Source organism: Vanellus vanellus, assembly GCF_965231255.1.
Source record: "Vanellus vanellus genome assembly, chromosome: 6".
NCBI lineage: Eukaryota > Metazoa > Chordata > Aves > Charadriiformes > Charadriidae > Vanellus > Vanellus vanellus.
In genome coordinates, this window is record NC_138911.1 from 53666617 (window position 1) to 53687403 (window position 20787).

Genomic DNA, 20787 nt, shown 5'->3' on the forward strand with positions numbered 1-20787 from the left:
CATGATTTTGGGATTAACCGTGGCGTTCTCTACCGACAGGTCTGGCCGGGCGCCCTCTTCAGGTGTGTTCTGCTATTAGTAAAGCATAATTTCGGCCGATGTCAGCACGGTGCCGCGTGGCGGCGCTCTGAGACTGGTTTTTCCGTCGTTGGGAATCCGTTGGGGATTGCCGCTCGCTGATTGGCTGGTGTGTGAGCCAATGAGAGAGCTTATTGTTTGGCTGTGGGGGCGGGAGGGGACTCTGTCCGCTTGTGGCAGAGCGCGCCGCCGCCATGAGCTCCATCGGCACCGGGGTGAGTGCGCTTCCGTGGGCCCTGTCGGTAGTGCGGTCAGTCCTCCTTGCCCGCCACTGCGTCGGCCTAGGGGTCCGCTTTGTGCCGCCGCCGCGGCGGGAGCCGGGCGGCTTGGGTCGTGTAGCTTCATCCTGCGCTCGCCTCCGCCGGGGAGCGCGGAGACTGGCGGGACGCGGGCGGCCTGTCAGCTCTATCGCCTCGCAGCAGCGGGGCTGGTACCGGCGGCACTGCTGAGTCACTGCGGCCCGTTAGGCCGAGGGAACCAAGGGCCTGGGGGCGGGGCCGCCGTCGGGGGCCGGGCGGGGATCGGTCTCCCCTGACTCGGGTTTGGGCGGTGCGGGGGTGAAGCCGGCCCGGAGGGGTCTGCCGCCGCTGGAACGGCCCCGGGGCGAGCCTGTGCTCCTAGTCCGGGGGTGGCCGCGGGGAGTGCGCTTTGTTCTGCTCGGGCGGCTACGGCCCAGGTCTCGCACACGCCTTACCGGGCTGGGCGGGGGTCTGGCCGAGCCGCTTTGGTGGCCCTCGGGCCAGCTGTCGCCAAGTGCTTGCCACCTTCGAGGTTGGCTGCTGAGCCGCGGCCTCCTACCGCCTTTTTCCTCAGGCGTGGACCGCTTCAGCACGAGTAAAGTAGGGCGGTGTGTCTGGGTTTGGCCGCGGGTCCTTCAGTAGGAGTTCAGGGGGCTCCTGCGCTCTCTTGCTTTTGGTCCCGACCTACGGCTGTGCGCTCGTGTAGTGCTCGGCCAGTAGGGAGTGAGCTTGTCTCTGTGTATAATATACTTCTAAACACTTCAAATATATTCCTGTTAGTAAATATCTTTTTTTTCAAAAATTATAAAATAAATTTAAAAGGCACAGAGAACGTTCCCATAGGTTTTTAAGTATTGCATAATGCATGGTGATTGCAGGCCTGTGCAATGTCTGGATTGACGGGATTTGAAGTGGGGGTGTATCCAGCACTGATGTGATGACTTCTTGAAGTAGTTAGTGTGTGTTTGCTGCTGTTCTCTCACCTTATGTAAGGGGGCAGCCTGCTTCTGGTACTTCATAGTCATAGATGTCATGTGGGCTACAGTTTTGCTTTTTTAAGTAAATAAACTTCTTGTGAAAATACTGGGATATAAAGTTTTTTTCCTGAATAGTGTGGATCTTTTTCTTTAGTACGACCTGTCAGCTTCCACGTTTTCTCCAGATGGCAGAGTATTTCAAGTTGAATATGCTATGAAAGCTGTGGAGAATAGTAGGTAAGATACAAATATCTGCATCTCTATGTGTTGGTTGGCCTTTTTTAAAGCAAGGTAATTGGACTAGACAAGCATGATGGCATTGCAGATAAAATTATGTTAAAATTATTTTTGAGCAACTCTGTCCCTAGGTTTGTTCTAGGAGGCTTCAAACTAAGTGTAAAACTATGATCAATTTTGCTTGCTAGAAATAGTTATGTTGTGGAGAGTACACAGGAAGGCAGTAAACTTACTTGTGTGTGCTTGAGGCAATAAAAATTTTATGCTTTAGGGCAAAATCTGATTGAAGGTCTCATTACTATGTGTAAGGTGCTTAACTGTTACAGCAGTAGAGCTGCTGTAGCAGTATCTAAAAGCCCATTTTATGGATGTGAATTGAGGCACTGGAAGACTCATGCTCAGGGCCTCATAAATTTGTAATAACATCATATGCATTCCCCAGGAAACTGAGAATATACAAGTTCTGCTAAAGCTACATCAGCTTCTCTGCAAGTATCTGTCTTCCCTTGAGTATATACGAAGGAATGCTATAAAGTGAAAATACCAACTGTGCTCTGGCGGCAGCAAGATGATTGATTAGCAAGGCATGGACTGGATCTTCCAAGTGTCTGATTGTAGCTACAGGCTGCCAGTAATGATTAGTGAAGTATTTTGTGTATGCCATGGTTGGTAATCTATGCCTGATGATGCACTTTTTGAAGGTTAGAGAAAGAGTTGTTGCATCTCCTAGATCAACAGTGAATTTACCTAAAGAAGGGTTTAAACAGCCTGTGGTTTTCATGCTACTGTCATTCAGCTCAGTGACTGGGCAGCGGCTATGTGACAGCTTCAAACAATGCCACCACTGCATAGAATCTATTTAAAACAATTTGGGTAGGGAATTTTGGCAGCCCCATCCTCCTTTAAGAAAATGTTTGTAGGTTTAGTGAGCCTTGGCTTTTTTCCCCCCTCCTTGTTGTCTTCAATGCTAAAGTGGAGTTGTAACAAATCTACTTCTGGAGAAATTACGTCATGGTTTCTTGTATTTTGTTAATTCTCTATTATGTATTTTACACTACAGTTCTGTGTGGAAAACTTAAATTTATCTTGTCTTTCAGTACAGCAATTGGGATAAGGTGCAAAGATGGTGTTGTCTTTGGAGTAGAAAAACTGGTTCTGTCCAAGCTTTATGAAGAGGGCTCCAATAAACGTCTCTTTAATGTCGATCGACATGTTGGAATGGTAAGGTGCTATTTAATTTTAGTTTTTCGTTAATTGAAAGGGACCCCCCTCAAAAATAGAAATCTATGAATTGGAGAATCAATAGTAAGTAGATTAGGGAAGTAATGTTAATGTTTCTGTGTACAGAAACAGAAATGCCAGTGGGTCTTTTTTACTGTTCTCTGTAATTTAGTCTTGATTGCACACACACATATATAAATAAAATTCAAATTTAAAATGGAAGATAAACATATTTTGAGGCTGTTTTAAATTTTTTTGAAATGCTTTTCAGCATTCCAGTTGTTCAAACTTGAATGTAAATATAAACACAAGTGCTAAAGTGGTGCTTTTTTACACAGTTAACAAATAAGGTTTGTTAAGGGGAAAACATGCTGCATACAAGATTCTCTTCCCAAGAGTGTGGGAGTCAGAGGAATTCTTTAAAGACTGGTGTATGGATTACTGGCTAATCAGGGTGATATCAAGTAGTGGTTACCATGTGACAGAAATGCCTGAAGCTATCTGTTGAATATATATTATATATATTATATATAGTTTGGGTTAGTGTAGTTGTGGCAAATCATAAGACACTATTTAACATGAAGATAATTTTGGTTCTTGATTTTCTTAGAGAAAAATTCTATTCTGTGTTAGTATATAATCATATTGGCATATTTTGAGCTTGCTAGCAGATGGATAGTTTGAGTTCACTTGTAGTAGTATGTAGAATTCAGTAAAGATCTTGGTTAAGTCACATAATTAGACTTTTGTCCATGTCCAAGTTATTGCAAGGTATGCTTGGCCTAGCTGATGACAATTCTCATTTCAGGCAGTAGCGGGACTTTTGGCAGACGCTCGTTCTTTAGCAGACATAGCTAGAGAAGAGGCTTCTAACTTTAGATCTAACTATGGCTATGATATTCCACTGAAGGTAAGAAATTGGCACAGTTCACTTGGGTTTTCTGACTTTCTTAGTCTTGTTGTGGAGAATTAAATTCTGTTACTTGAGGATGACATATCTGTAAGTAAAGGTGTTTTTTTTTTTTCCTTTTTCTGCCTAGCATCTTGCAGACAGAGTGGCTATGTATGTGCATGCATACACACTATACAGTGCTGTCAGACCTTTTGGTTGCAGGTAAGTTTTTCAGACATACACTATTTGTCAGAATCTCTTGTTTCACAATCTCTGGAACTACTTAGGATGTCTGAGGTCTTTTTTTTTAAACTTGGAATTAGTAACCTGCAAGTCATCTCATAAACAGATTCTTCTCCCTTTTTGTGTGTGTGTGCGCAAAACCTGAGGTGAAGAATTCACATTTGCATAACAGTATGCCAAGCTTCTACATAGATTGCCAGTTTGTCCCTGAATTTTGAAGTTGAAGATTTGATGCTATTCTATTTGTGACGGTGACAAAAGCAGAATCTTCCACTGCAATCGTCCTGCTTGTCCTGGTAGATAAAGAGTAGGTTACAATTACTATGCAGTTCTAGTACAAAGGGACTACTAAACTGAGATCTGCTGTCTCCTTACAGGTAAGTGAAACTTGCTTCTGGCAACTTGCAGGTGCTGGGCTGTCATGGTAACACTAAACTGTTCAGACAAATTGCTTAATGGAATCTAGCAGGATAGGAAAAGCAGCATGTAGGAAACCTGAGTTGGTGTAGTTTATAATTCTGTGTGAGTTGGTAAAAGAAATGTTTCTAATTTCACATTTTCCCCCCAGTTTCATGTTGGGGTCCTATGATGATGATGATGGTGCACAACTGTATATGATTGATCCATCAGGAGTTTCATACGTGAGTGTGTAAAAAATATTTCCATCTTGTCATAAGTTACCCTCCTAAAAGTTCCTACTTAGGAAAATAGTAAGTGTTGTTCCAAAAGAGCCATTATTTTTTTCTCTTTTTGTCTTGGAAGATCTCTGATGAATCACTGCTTAAAATGAACAGATCTGGGTTTTGCATGTCCTTGTTGAACACGCATTGTGTATTCTAATTTCTTAGAAGTACAGTCTCTGAGAAACTAGTTTGAAAGCTTGTCTGTCACAAACTTAGCAGTTCATTCACCTGACTATATCCAATGAAAAGTCCCATCCACTGCCCAAAAAGGGCAAGTATTGTAATGATACCCCATTCACACAATACTTCAGGTAAGAGAGGGCTGTTACTCTGACAATGGCTGCTAATAGCAAGTCAAATCAAAATAGATACTTTTGTTAATTGTTGTTAGTGCTGCTTCTTCAGCTGTGTATTACATAGAGGACAATACAAACTCATATTGTTATGATTTTTTAAAATTTTTGTTCAATATATCCAATACTATAGCTGTTGAGGGAAATAGAAGTGCTTAATTTTTATGTGTCTGCACTTCAATATATTTTCATGGTAGGTGAACTTCACTAATTCTAGTTTGCTCTTCAATTTACTGTAATAACAAATTGAGCAGATGCGTTTCTGTCCAGGAACTACTGAGCATTTCTGTTTTCTATCAACAGTGGTAGTAATTAATCTAGTAATTGGGTTCTATTCAACAATTTGGGAATGTGCCCTGAGAGAGAACAATACCAAGGTTTACTGTATATTAGCCTTCTTGCTATGTGAGTAGGGTGAGAGTTGTCATATGCTAAGTGACTGTAAGAACTGCAGAGGGCTTGGTATTTATTTAAATTTGCATATTTTTTGTTTCTTTTTTTTTTTTTAGGGTTACTGGGGGTGTGCCATTGGTAAAGCCAGGCAGGCTGCAAAAACAGAGATAGAAAAACTTCAGGTATGATGTTACAGTTCTGTGGTGCTGTTTCAAGACAAATATTCCAGATTATTATTATTATTATTATTATTATTATTATTATTATTATTATTATTATTATTATTATTATTAGAATGCCTGAAATATAAAAAACAGGAGAAGCAGATGGAATATTTCCTTGTGCGTTGCAGGAGATGTTTTAGCCTCTATAATAGCAGTATTTCTCAAGTCTTGCCCGTGGGCAATGGATAGTTCACAGGGAGTACATGTTTAAAATGGGAAGCATAAACATATGCTTCCATGCATGCCATCGAGCAAAGTAACTGAGTGAATATAAAAGCGTAACTAACTTTTTAGTTGTGAATGAAAACCTTAGGGCAACATTGTATAGCGTGGTATATCTATTTTTTACCAAAGGTTTTAGATGATCCTTTTGTTAAAAAAAGTTGAAAAATACAGTTTTGATAAGAACAATGAGTGGAGCCGGAGAATACTGAACCTGTAGAATATTGTGACTCTGAAAATGTAATGGCAAAAGTAAAGTCCTTGCCACGTGAGACAGTGTTTCCCAGCTGGCCAGTGCTGAGGTACTGCCTTTTTTCAAAAGATCTGTTCAAGTAGCTTGTTGCTGCTGACTCTAATATACCTTTCAAAACACCTTTACATGTCTGATGAAAAGGACTTCACTGCTGTGAACACTGGAAGAGTACAACTATATGGCACACCATCATAGTGACCCAAAAGAGCTGTTTCTGTTTCCTGCTTGCACAGTACTATAACTTGTGAAGTGTTACAAGAAAAGTTCTGGGAGGCACACCGAGAAGTTATTTTGTAGCCTTCTGAATGAGCATGCAAACAGTTGGCTGTGTATAACTAGTCTGTGGGGAGACTACTGAAATGTACTGAAGTGTGCCTTAAACTCATTTAGAACTATGTTAGAATAGTAAAGGACGTCTGTCCTTCCCTTTTGTTTTACTATTTGTACCCATGGAATTGGAGGCAATTAAGATGTGACAACCCTACTCCTGGTCTGTCTCATGTAATTCTTACTTTTTACTTTGCTTGCATCTTATTTATGGTTTTGGTCTGCAGAAGTACATCACAGCTGTTCATGGAAAGGTTCAGAGTTCATATGGTCTTCATGCTTTTAAGAATAGTCTGTTTATGGTGCTGTAGCATCATAACTGAAAAATTACAGGAAAAATTAAAATGTTTGTAGACGTGATTCATTCGGTCTTGAATTTGGTCAGATGCTTGAATACCAAATTAAAAGTAAGAAATGTACAAGATCATCTGATCTTTATACTGGAATTATGGCATCTGATAAATCATAATTTCAATTTCCACGTGTGCAAATTGGCAGAAAGATGATATGTTGGGTAACATGTAATCTACCCCCAAAAAAATTAGTTTTCTGTGCAGTGCTGGGATATTCAAAAACTTCTGTTACATTGACTGATTTTTGTACAGCCAGTAAGTTTTTATATTCCTTGAACTTTACAGTAGAACCTGTAAAATTTAGTACATGGGAACAGTGGTGTGCCATATGGCCTAACTGCATTGTTTAATGGCTTGTTTGCAGAATGTCTTCAGTAACGCGTATGATCTTGTCACAGCAATGTGAAGCAAGTCCAGTCTTGCATGCTGTTGGTTTTTGTTAACTGTAGACTGGGCAGGTTTCCAGGTCAGTTAATTTTGACGAGATGAATTGGTCAAAACTGAAATGAGAAAATGACAGAAGTACAAAAGCCTTTGTGGGGTGATACTGCCTACGGTAGCCTGTCAACTAAGAAAAAATCTATGGAAGAAAAGACTAAAGGTGGAGAGTAAGAGGCAAGCAGGTAGTCAAAACTTTAAACCTGCCTTACAGGTACTGCAGAGCAGATAATCTGGGAGGGGAAATAGCACGCGAAACCCTCATGTGTAGCTGAGGGCACAAGCAGAAAACACTGCACTGATCACATCTGTTGCATCTTAGGCAAATGTCTGATATCTTCAGCTGTGGGAAAACTCGTAGTTGTGTGGAGAGTACTTGAATCTCTTGATCTCTTCTACAGTGCTTCTCATGCAGCTCTGATGCTATGTACAACTTTTTGATATATGGACATAATCATAATTAACTCCTGTGATAAACTGTTCCGGTGTTTACTCTTACTGCCTGCAGAATTAACATACCTGGGATGGGAAAAGGGTAATGGCAAAAAATACATGTACTTCGGTTTTCTCTCTTCTAAGTATGTGTGATAGTGGCAGACTTTTGGGTTTTCCTATTTTGTGACTAACTTTGTAGGGATAAATGCACATAGCAATATAAATGTTTGAGTGACGTAATTTATATTTGTACACAGCAGCCAGTGCTGTGTGTGTTATGGATTGTCAGAAACGTAAGGGCTGGGGCAATGGGTCTTTATCTCTTTAGGAAACTTTTTGGGATGGGACTGAGATGTCATGTTTGTCTAACCAGACATGGGCATTTTTTCTCTGGCCCATTGCTTCTGTGGGAAGAAAGTGTTGTGACACTCAATGTGAACAAAGGACTGTTGTCATCTTAACTCCTTCACCAGTGTCTCATAACTACCTTCCATATTATGGTTTTGAAAACATTTTGAGAATCAAACAGGGACAGTAAAATATATATAATTAACACATTACATTCTGAGCTCGGTGTAAATAATAGGGAAAGAAAGAAATTATAACTTATATTGAACTTAAAAATCATTTTATGCTAGGGAAAGCATCAGTAAAATGTGGAATGTATTGGCCTGTGTTTTGTGATGGATATCATGGTGGTTCCAATGAATAATGACAGGTGCATTTTTGTGAGTGCAGTATCAAAGGCTCATGTCCATCTGGTTTGTGCAAATGAAACCTTGAGAAAGGAAATGAAGCTAATCTTGTTTCAAACCTGCATTAATGAAATGTACATTACTATTTCCTCGTTCAGAAGAGTTCTGGCAAGTGCTTTGACCTACAAAACATAAGTTTATTATGTCATGGAAATTGGCATGACACTTTGTTTTGATTAACTGTGAAACTGTCAGAAGACTGATGTAACAGTGAGAAAATGTAAAATGAGATGCTGATACCTTGCTCGGGCATGCAGTTGGTTGTTAACAGTGGAACAATATTCTCCTCTTAGGGCATTACTTAAGTCAAAATTACTTGTCTGAAGTCTTGCTAAGAGAGAAATTATTACTATACTACCCAGAAAGAATATGAATATTTTGTGTAAAAATATGTTGCCTCCCCCATACTGTACATGTGGCTAGCTTATGTCAGTTGATCATAAGAATAAATCAAGCTTTTAGAATACTAAGGTTCAGCTTCTAAGCTTCCAGATGATAAGCACTTTAAACTGGGGAAGTTTCCACGTAACAGTTTTTTCATAGAATCTTTCAATTGTAAAATTCCTCACTGGAAGAATGACTTGCATACAGCAGGCTGAAAGACACATCACAGACAATAATTTAGGTTCTTCTCTTAACTTTTTGTCACTTTTATCACTCCTAAACAGTAGGCTCATTAGGCATGTTCGTAGCCGCCTGTGTTCTGGCCTTGTGGAAATGGAAAACAGTATATTCTCTTAAGCTGTGTATCTTTTGTCTACAGATGAAGGACATGACCTGCCGTGATGTTGTTAAAGAGGTTGCAAAAATGTAAGTCTCCAACCTGTTTTTCCAACTCAACAAAATCTGTACTGGTGAGCTTGTTACGGTTTCAAACTGAAGCTGTTCCTTTTAAATTGGGTACCAGGTTCCATTTGTACTAGATGAGTGCTGACTCTAGTATCTTCTGATATTAATATTTTTTTCTCTCCTTGTGAGATGGGATATGCTACTCAGTACTGAAAAATACCAAAGGATGTGAAAAATATGCCTTTTGATCTCATCTGCTACTTTTTATCGATGCAACTTGTAGCACCAGTTAATGTTAAACTGTTAAACTGTCTGAATATAGCCACTGGTTTTAAAGTGCATAAACTAGGTGACAGATAGGGGAAACTCCTTGGTGTCCTGATTCTGAAGAAAGAGCTGTACACTCTGTTATGCAGAATAAATGATGAACTGATGCCTCAGACATGAAGTAGCAGTTCAGAAATGGAGCTGACGTCTTTGACCCAGCCTTCCTGTTTGCCTAGAAACCTCAAGTGCTTAGGAAAGAAGCGAAGTATAACTCCTTGTTTAAAGATGTATATATAGGCTATAGCTGGTCTTATTTAAATGGTAAAGCTTGATATTTAATTTGCAATTTACTGATGTAATTTAGTACAACACACCAGTGATGGAATTATCACTGTAGTTAATAATACTATCCCACAAACTCTTATGTGAGGATAGTGTACTCACAGGTGGGGGAAAAAAAGGTACCACTCAGTAAGTCATGTACTAGTGAGGAAGAAAGCAGAAAGTCTTCTCTTCCTAGTATCTTCTAGGTAGAGCATGAATTGGCCAGTAGTAAACTATCTTGAAAATACTTTGTGATTTAGTATCTCTTCAAGCAAATAGAAGTATCTTTTTCACTTCATTTTAATGCTTTGAGAACACTGTTCTGTGCTCGTCACAAATTTACAGTTTTGCAGCTGCAGATTATTAAACTCCAGCATTTTATGGCTGTTGCTTAGCTTATAAAGAAGTAATAAATATGCTTCTATCATTGGTGTTGCAGCATGGGAGTTTATTTTGGAGTTTGTGTCTGAGGTTGTCATGGCAGCAACTAGACGAAAAAAAATGTAGGATCTCTGTTCTTGGTACCTAGCAAGGACCTCAAAGCAGTTATGGCACAAGTAAGGCATGGATTTTCAAATGACAAAAAGGCTTGTGTTGTTTAATTCTGCCTCAGCTGAAAACATCAGCTCTAGATATAATTCTGGTTTTTTAGCTCAAGTTCAGCTCCTTAGTAGCATTTAGCAAGATAGCAAAGATTTTACTCATTTTTTCATTTTTTTAACCATAAAATACTAGCCAGAGTCTGGAGTAATGATTTCTTCAAGAGCTTGTAATGGAACATGTTGTGAAAGGCTTGTACCCAGCTGAACACATAAAAAGGCCTATAGATCAACTTAGGCAATGATCAGTAAGTCCAGTCCAACAGTGACAGAAGGGTGTTAGAAGAACATAAGCAGATAGAGATATTTTCCTGGACACCAATGTTAACTTTGTTCTCTATATTAGTTTCACAATACTTCTATCAAACTTTAATTGGAAGTACTTTGTATGGTGCTGAAGGTATCCTTCCTTCCTCCACTATCTCCAGTCTTTCTATGTTGGCTAGAAATAACTGGTATTTTTCAGCTTTTGACTTATTAATGTTTTCTGAAACAAACTAAGGAATACAACCTTCTCAACAAGTGAAGCCACAGGTTACTGTAAGTTCTATTGTTTTGAGTGTATGTCTCAACTCAGGGTTGTTTACATGTTCTGCCACTGAGGACTGAATACTATGATGCAGTCAAATCAGTATTGCTATTATAGCACAAGATTTTTATCCCACAGACTGAGGAGTGATTTTACTAGCCTGGCTGGTACTGTGTATGCTGTAATACCACTTGTAGTTTAAATTCTGATTACCATCGTGTTTGCCATAAGCATGGCAGTCTATATGGAGATCTTTGTACAGGCTTCTAATTAGACACAAGATACTATAGTGTTGGAATTTAGTCTTAAAGTGTAAACTGAAATAAGATTTACAGGAGAAATACAGGATGCTCCTAACTATTACAACTAATCTAGCAGAAGCAGGCAATAATGACGCAGCCTTGGTTCTGCAGTATTTGAATCCTAATGTTCTGATTAGGATAACTTGAACATCTCAACCTGCATCTTAACTGTAATCATTTTAATGTATTGTTGTACTAACAATTAAGCCTGGAAAATTTTCTGGTGTTTTTGTGTGTGTGGGCAGGGGAGAAGGCATGGGGAGAGCTTCTGTTAACCATAAGAAAAGTATTTCAACAGAAGAAATCTGTGAAAGGAAGAAAGTATCTTTAGCCCATTGATCCATCTGTTCTAATCTGTGCTTTCTCTGTTCCTTCCAGAATCTACATAGTTCACGATGAAGTAAAGGATAAAGCTTTTGAGCTGGAACTCAGCTGGGTTGGAGAAAGTAATGCATTTCTGTAATTTCTATAAGCACTACAGAAAACTTATAACTTTCTTTAATTTAAAACATTGCTTCTTAACTTCACTCTGTATGTCAAAGTCTTTGTTTGAATTCTACTTAAGATGTACTCTTTTTATTGGCAGTAACCAATGGAAAACATGAAATTGTTCCCAAAGACATCAGGGAAGAAGCAGAAAAATATGCCAAGGTAAGGTCTGACTTTGGCGGTGTTTCTGTGCTTCACTTTACAATCAAGTCTAAATTAGAAGGAACTAACTGAAAATTAGGCTTCTACTGTTGTCGTGGCTGGAAAATGTATAGTTACAACACACATCACTTGAGCATTATCTGATGTTATTCTGAAGGGAGAACAGTGAAGTTTACAGTGTAATCCAGCATTAGATCTTACTTTCAAAAACAGTGTAATTCAGCAGCCTTGCACAGGTGGCGTGTTTCTCCTTCAAAAGTAAATATTAACTCTTCAACAATGGTATAAGTGAGTAGGTAGTAAGACATGTTGCCTAGAACAGTTTTTAGAGAGAACCATCTGGAGAAAGTTAGACTTCCAGCATTTAACAGCCTTGTCTTTGTTTTAAAAGTAACGATGGTGTTCAGTATTACCTCCTAAAGCTATCAGCTAGCCTGCTGAATACAAGGCTTTGGACACATTGAGAGGATTGTAAAGCTACAGCAAAACTCATTTTGCTTATTATAGGCCATACTATAAAACAACTGCTAAACTATTTCTTAATTTTTTTTCAATAGGAATCTTTGAAAGAGGAAGATGAATCAGATGATGACAATATGTAACACATTGTTACTTCAAGACAAGTTGAACTTTTCTTAACATAGAACAGGTTTGTTTATAATGTATTAAGCATGGGATGCTATTATGTACTTGTTGGAAGAAACTGAATGACCAACTTGCACTAATAAATTTTCCATTTTACTGTCTGTTAGCTTTTATTTCAAAAGAGTATAGGCCAGCAGCATAGAGAAGCAACTGTACTCTGTATCAAAACAGACATTAAGAAGGAAAGATATCATGCTGGTGTTGCTTCCTCTTACTACAGTATTTTATTTCAGCCAGGCTAGGTACAGAAAAAGAATCTCCTTAGAAATTTGTCAAGTCTCTTGTTTATACTGCAGAGTTTAATATTAAAAACAAGTACTTGGTTATTCCTTGATTAACCAGTATCACAACTTGCAGTTCATTCATAGCCATACTCTGTGATTGCTCTTGTCACAAGAGATGAGAACATACCTAACTCTAAAACAGCTGGTTACAGGTTAAGGTGATGCACACAGCTAACAATTCCAAACAGCATTATGTAAAAAGCAAGAGTTCAGGAAAAGGAATTTTAATCTGAAGTATTAAGCCTAGTCTTATCTGAAGAGTAGGAGAAATTAAAAAACTAATTCAATTTAAAATAGTGCTTAGGCTGAGTTCTAAAGCTGCAAGATCTATTAAGCAAAATAACTGGAATTAATGCCTGAAGAGCTAAATTATTTTTTAACAGCTTCATTCAGATGTAGTTTCTTAAACCACTTCTGAATCAGCTTTATCAATTTTTGACCTTCCCAGGAGTTGAAAAGCTTTCCTGCTTTCTTTCCGCACTTCCTAGGAAAGAAATACTGTCTATTTTAGTCACTTCAAAGTCTTGAAGGACAATGTAACAAGCCATTCTGTTCACCAACTTAAAACTCAGTTAAAATTGAAGTCTTGTTTGAACATGCAGTTAAAATTCTAATAGTCATCTTAATCTAAAAATGCATACTTTTCTAATGAATTAAACTCGTACTAGTACTACACACTAATGATCACCAGCCCTTAAAACAAAAGCTTTCCTTTACAGTTTTTTTTTTTATAGTTTTTTCCTTTGGGGGAAAAAAAAAAAACAAACCTACACTTGGCCTTCTACAGTCTTTATCTTACAAGATACAGGTTCTACTTCCTTTTTGTGACAAGGGAAAGTCAATAGAGACAGATAGGTCTGTCTTGATACTTAGTGACTGTCTTGAGTTTAAGCCTTAGCTGGAGTCAAGGTACCTGAACTGTTGCCTCTGCAGCTGGGCATAGCTTTCAAAGGCTGCTGGACTGCTTGATCAGGCCTGCCTGAGCCAACATTAATCATGACGTGACAGACAGCCTCCTGAGGTAGTAATATAGCAGTTGCACTTCGGCAGCCTTTAGTTTTGTGTTGTATTTCTTCAAACTGAATTTATTACTGAAGTTTACTGCTGATTCAGCTGTTTGAGTCATTAGCAAGTGCCAGTGGGGAAACTCTCATCAGCACTCTACACATTAGCTGAGGGCTTATCTTTAACTCACTGTATATATGACAGCAGAACTACTTGATTCTCTTCACTTTGTCTTTATTCTGTATCTAAAGTGTTGCTGATGACTGCTAAATGGAAGTTAAAGGACTGGGTGGATGTGTGTAACCACACACAGGGATGGCTTTTCAGTGATGGCCATTCAGAATTAGGGACAGGAAGTGCAACAGTTACACAAGTCAGTTTGCAGTGTTAAGCAAGAAGAGCAAGGTAGTTGTGTGTGTTTCTTTCCACTTCATCTTGTAATATGTTCTACAATATGTGAAAAGATAGAGGTAGGAACAGAGCAAGGTAGTCGGAAATTCTGAGTAAGGAAGTTGCCATGTTCTCTAATAAGTAGCTAAAAAGCTCCTTAAGAGAACCATGCTCTGATTTTTTGCTTGTTGTGGAAAGGTGTAAAGTCCAATAAGAAGCAATTCAAGAGTATTTGCATTTTGCAGTAGATAGTAATACATACAAAGTGCAGCACAGTAGTCTCACCTATCATAGCAATGTTGAGTTAAAAAATATCAAGGTGATTATTACTGTCAGGTTCTTTTCCAAATTAAATCACTAAGTTATCAGAGTATAGGCTCAACCTGTTTACAAGAATTGATCTTTATCTATGGTAAGAAAAAAACCCTATTACTTCCATTTCCATTGACTGCACATGGGGAAAGAGGAAAAAAGTGAGCATTAGAAGGTGGGGGAAAATATTTGCATTTATATAGGAAAGGAGGGCGTCAAGGAGGAAAAAAGCAGGAAAATACTGAATAAGCTATTTTAGTATTGACATTCCCCTTAACTTTAGAAACAGGAAACTAGCAGGCTTCTATTTGATCTGTTTGATTGCTACTTTTTAACAGTAAGGCCTGGGGAACATTAGAATAGATTTCTAGTCCAGAAAGACTCTCATTTTAGCAGAAAAACTATTGCAAACTCCCCATGACAGCTATTTTTGTAGCCTTAACCTAGTTGCAGTTTCAACAGGGATAACCAATGGGACAACCACATTGCATTTAACAAGTAACTTACTAACTTGAAGCTTGTTACTTAATGCTTAATTATACAGTTGTGCAGTAGCCATCATGTTTCACTAGTTTAGTCCACATCTGATAGGCTAAATGCCAACTTTAATGAATTTTACTACTGAGAATTAGTATTTACTTGTTGCTGTATCAAACAGTGGAAGTAGATCAGGGGAAGAAATCTTCCAGAAAGAATGAAGTGGCTTCAGCAACCCTGACCACATAAAGACCTAAAAATTCAGTGGGACAGCACAGCATCGCTAAACTTTGATTAAATGTTGAAGACCATGGGGTTTTTTTCTAAATATATAGAGCTGTCTGAGGCAAATCACTTGATGAAAGCTAAGCTCCAGAAGGACTCAAGCTGGATCTGAGAGTATTATTTAAGTGAGGACTAGACCTGTTACAGAACAAGAGAAAATAGTAATAAATTTCAAAAAGAGCTTACTTTTAGCAGAAGCCCTGTCTTAAGTATAGGACTCAGGGGGTGGGGGGAACAAAACCAACAACCTCTAGCTGTATTGTAGATACTCCCTTACCCTCTAATCTTGAACAATATCTAGGAGGAAGAGTTTGATTTTAAACCCAGAGAACAAATAATCAGGTAGCCAAAACAAAGATTTGAAAGCTTCCACCAGTCACTCTGCTGTAGCTTCAGCTGTGGGGCATGTCTGGATAATGTATGCATGCTCAGAGTCTGCAGAGGTGAAGCTCTAGAAGAGCTGTTCCTTGAGACAATATCACATGCGCCTACTTAAATATTACTACTTTTGAGCAAGGTCACTCTGAGAGCAGTGAGTCTTGTAACACACCAAGGGACTAGGGCAGGACAGTTGGCTGACTCAATGCAGAGCTGCTTGCCACACATGCAGGCCCAATGTGCTAGACCTAACAGCAGCAGCCTGTGACAGTGACCTTGGAAGGCTCCCAGAAGCAGCCTTCAGCAGCGGAGGCAGCATGCCCTCCTACAAAAGTAAGGCTTGGATCCCCTTCCCTAAAATTAAAATTAGCTTTTATAATTGGCTTGAAAATGGTTAATTGTAACTTCAGTTTAACACTGAAATGTGAAAATCCATTGCAAGGCTAACAAATGGGCAGGGTAAAAGTTTCTGAAGTGGAGATTTAAGCAAGAGGTGATTCTTAACAGTCTCATTTGAATTATTTCTGCCCAAAGCACTGGGAAGTTTCAGTTCTAAAGATAACACACAAAAAAAGCATAATTAGCCCATACCAAGCAGCACTTCTTGCTTCAGGCTCCACAAGTAACCTACTTAGTCCAGGCTCTGGCCATTTATGGGAATACATAATAGAGCAGAAAGTCAAATACTCACTTGGAATGCATAACAAGTTCTTGCCATGCTGAAGCGCTTAAAGCTCAGAGTTTTAATAGCATATGCTGTTGCTTAAGACTCAAAGCACAGACTTTAACAGAACACCAGAAAGTAAGACTGTATAGACCAACTCATCTCTTAGCTTAGTCATCTCTCCACCAAAGAGTGCTTTAGAAATACGTAGATCCAATAATGATACAAGAGTAGGATGTACAAGAAGATGCTTCCTCTGCCTTAAGTCTCATACATCCACTGACTGTTACTCAGCACCTGATGAATCACTACTCTGATATTTAATAGGACTGGATATGTCACATTCCCTGTTACAATTATTTAGTCAGCAAGTTCACATACAGAAGGCATATTAAAGAGAATTAAGAAGGGGACTACAGTGAACTGCAGGTGACAAATTGAAAAAAAAATAAATACAACCCACCATCTAGTTTACTTACATACATCTCCAGGACTGCACCAGGACAGATTTTAGAATACACAACTGGACTTGCAGAGTTCAAAAATCAAGTTTAGGCTAACTGCATCAGTATAATCAATTTTCATTGTTTGTACTGCCTTTACATAGCATTAAGAAATACTGGTTTGGATATCTTCACTACAACTAATACTACTGGTGAAATTATGAGCTTCTAACAGCTCAGTTGTACCATAGAAGAACAGCTCATAGAAGTAATCCACATGTAAAATCTCCTGTGTGGCAGATATCCATAAGGGTATCTCCAAAAGAAATAGTACTAATCTGTATTTGGTGCTGACGCTCAGAAAGGAAACATTTCAATTTATCTCATGCAGATCTGAGGTATGCCAAGCATCAGGTCATTTGTTATTTCCTTCTCGTCACCAAAAATAGCTGGATAGCGTGAGGTTAAAAGCCCCACATGCTGAAAGTGTGACTGTCTATACAGACACAATACTGCTTGGGATGCTATCTGGCTATATAATATAGTCCAAGTCACCCTTAAGGAAGGAGATTTGGAATAACTACATATGCTGTTTTGCAAGTCTCTTCCTTAAGATAAAACTGTAACCATAGAAGGAAACACATAACAGTTAATTCAACAATGCATCTTAAGCATTTGTCAGCTGGGAGGTGATCGTGACCTTAAAATAAAGTGCACAGTTTCAAGATTCTGAAGAGAAAAATAGTATTAGTTGTCATGACAATTTTAAGACTGTAATAGCACCAAAAATGCAGTACGGAGACTGTTCTCTCCCCCTCATTTTCTTCCTTCAGTTGCATATGCCTATAAGACAAGGACTAGCGTTTCCTCCACCCACCAGTTTTTCAAGTAACATGCAGCAAGAAGTTACATTTACTTCAGAACTGAGAGCTATTTTGAGACACCAACTGCTTGTAACTTTCCATCATAAAAGATCCTGCTACCTATTATGTCTAATTATACAGAGTTGCAGAAAACAGGAGGTAGTAGAAGAGGTAAGAGTATAGCCTTACTGTTTGTCCAGTAAATACATTCTAGTATTTGAGAACATGGGAGCTACAACCAAGCTCAAACCAAGTCTATTTCCAGACGGACTAAGCAATCACCATACGGTGCTCTTTCATCTTCAGTACATTGCTATTAAAGGACTCTGAAAAAGTTGTTTAAAAATGGTTCTTACAAGTTACTGTGCCAACCAAAAATGGACAACTAGAATAAAGCAGGCAGCAGCATCACACAGTTTGTAGTCCAAGCATGCATATAATCAGATACAGGAAAAACTGAAATCTCCTGAAGTCTCCCTAAAGACAGTGTAAGAACTACCCACTGAAAATACCATTTTAGGTTGCGTGGTAAAACAAGCCAAGTCAGAGTTGAGAAAGAACATGGGGGGGTTTATTGCTGCATAAAGTTAGATATCATTTGGTGCATGTATTGTCTGCATATCCAAAATACATTCATTAAGATTCAAATTTCAGCAGATTAATAATAGGTTTGGTTATAGTAAATTCACCCAGAATCTGACACATTCCAAATGCACACACACAAAACCCTAAAACCCACCCAAGTGATGCCCAATTTTTTTGAAAGTGAAATTTATCTTGTTTCCAGGGCTTTTAGAAAAGCAGGAATCGGCTACTTTCATTATTTCAGGGGAGGACAGAGACCTATTACATTAGACTACATTAGCAGGTGTCAAGAGCACCAAAGGAAGTGCTAGATGACTTTAACAGAACACTTACGGAAAGCTCAATTTCAGCTCTAATTCTAGGTGTTACCACAGTCTACAAAGCACACCACTTGAGAGGCTACTTTTCCCCAATTACTTTTCTATATACATCAAGAATAGAAAAAAAAATAATTCTGAAATACTGTTTTAGGAAGCAGAATCAAAATAAATGTAGCTTAATGTGTTTCCTTGTCAGTCAGTTGGTTTAACAAACAACTACTTCCCCCAGCCAAATGCTTGTTTTCTACACTTAGACCAGTTTGTCCCCCTTTGCACTACTTGCAAGGAGATCACTCCCACACTAATAAAAGATCTTTCATTGATTCAGAATAATTAAACTCCAAAAGGACAGGTATTTTGTTCTTTCGGAGTTCTGGATGTTACACAAAACAGCTCATTTCAGTGGTTCTGTTCACAGCTGTACTGGTGTAACCAATGGGGTGACAGACTACACAGAAGCACTGCAGGAGGAAGCATACCCCTGAAGGTACAAACAAGGTCCTGCATATCCCTGAAGGTCGCGCAAACAGTATTGTCTTCCAATTAATTCACAAGTTAATTGTGCATTACGCAGTGTTGATTGGTCAGCTAATTCCCTGGCCACCTGGAAATCAGCTACCTGTAATAATATCCTCCAAACAATATACACAAATAAAAAGCATCTTTTGAAAAAGGCAACTAAGGAGGAAAAATTCAGAATATAATCACTGGCTGAACTGTAGATTCTCACTAACAGCAGCTACTTACAGCTAATACCATTTAATTCAAGAGACTGAAGGCATTAATACTTTTAAAAAAGAATCAATACTGACAAACTGCCATCTTGGTAGCTATGAATGATAAGCAGGTTAACCCTAAGTGATTATAGAATCATAGAATAGTTTGGGTTGGAAGGGACCTTTAAAGGTCATCAAGTCCAAAAGTAATTTGGACAAGCAGAAAGCTTAGAAGAAAGTCCACATAACTACTGCCTTCACAGGCTTTCTTTTGCTGAGCAGCTGTGCTTTGCAGAAGTAGTTCTTGCTTTGTGCTTAGTGGCATACACGTTGCTTTCTGGAAACTAGTTACAAGGAAAGACCATGCACCTACAGTCCCAATTCATTTGGATCATGCTGCTCTACAACCTGCATCTGTAACAATCCATCATTTTAATCAACAGTTTATCAGTGCTGACAAGCTTGAGAGTGACACCTACGCTGGCAGGTGGACCACACCTAAGGACTTACCATGAGTATTAGAACCTTATTTTTTATCTCTACAAGTATGGAAAGATATATTTCAGTAAAAATCCAAGCTGAACAAGCCACTCACTAATGTCTGAAAAAGCCTGTGGATATGAGAACATAGCTCTAATGGTTTTATTTCCTTCTTGTACTTTTTAACATGGTTACTTCTGCAGCAAGAACCCTTATGGGGGGGCGGGGGGGGGAGCTTTCCAAGATATAAACTAGCAACAGGTAGCATAAGTGAGGAAGATTCTTACCTCAGATTAGCCATGACAGATCACTCAAAACTACTTCTGAAAAACAAGAAAACGCTGAATCTACTAACACAGGTATTGAGAAATTAATCCACCTGGAGGTAGTTCTCTTTGCCAAAGTGAAACAACAGCCCCTTTCAGCTCTCCAGCTTCAGCATCAATTGACATCTTACATACAGATAGCACTAGACATCTATTTAGTATACATTTACTCCCAGTCCGGTATCATAAAAGGCTGAAAAAATGACCAAATTGTTGCTCCAAAGTAGATATCAGAAGTTTAATATTTAAGGAGAAATACTTTCTATTTCAGAAGCTTAACTTATTCAGAAGATCACAGTAAGGTTCCTCAAATGCAACATGCAACTTCATTTAAATGTTAAAACTTTAAAGACTTTTTTTCCTGTCAGTTTTCATAGTAATGACATCTATAATTGCCACTCCCCAAAACACACTGATTTTGCATTCAAGTTTTACCCTGTATGTTTGCTTTTGATGGGAGGTTACTCAAGCACTAGTATTTATAAACAAGATTTGACTCTGTTAGGAAGAATACAGACCATTTAGAGATTCAGATGCAAGTTTAAATGCTTTAAACTTAAGTTTATTTCAGGAACACTAAAACCGTATTTGCTCTGTAGACTGGTGACTGACTATATTTACACAGAAAACCACTTGTCCAATCCTGTAGAAAAAACTTCTCACCTTGAAAGATCAAAACTTCCACAGATAAAATGTTTACATCAGTAATAACATCTACAGGTCAGAAGTCAGGAAAAAAAAAAAGCTGCAGAGATAATTTAGAAGCCAGTTAAAAAGTACAGAGTGTTTTAAAAATTAAAGTTTACAATACAGGAATGGCTGATGCGCTA

General features: G+C 38.7%; 1 protein-coding gene across 2 annotated transcripts; it reads left to right on the forward strand.

Annotated features, from left to right (window-relative positions):
- Positions 1–235: 235 nt before the first annotated feature.
- Positions 236–19302, forward strand: PSMA3 (proteasome 20S subunit alpha 3). Of its 2 annotated transcripts, XM_082485309.1 has the most exons (12): positions 236–293; positions 1449–1531; positions 2629–2752; positions 3561–3662; positions 3793–3866; positions 4456–4528; positions 5433–5498; positions 9087–9133; positions 11512–11579; positions 11720–11784; positions 12342–12433; positions 18854–19302. In XM_082485309.1, exons 1-11 carry the CDS (start codon positions 273–275, stop codon positions 12384–12386), a joined length of 768 nt encoding a protein of 255 aa, XP_082341435.1. In that variant the 5' UTR covers positions 236–272; the 3' UTR covers positions 12387–12433; positions 18854–19302. The 2 variants fall into 2 exon arrangements, with proteins under 2 accessions (XP_082341435.1, XP_082341434.1); XM_082485308.1 differs by lacking the exon at positions 18854–19302 and having other exon boundaries at positions 12342–12530.
- The last annotated feature ends 1485 nt before the right edge of the window (positions 19303–20787 follow it).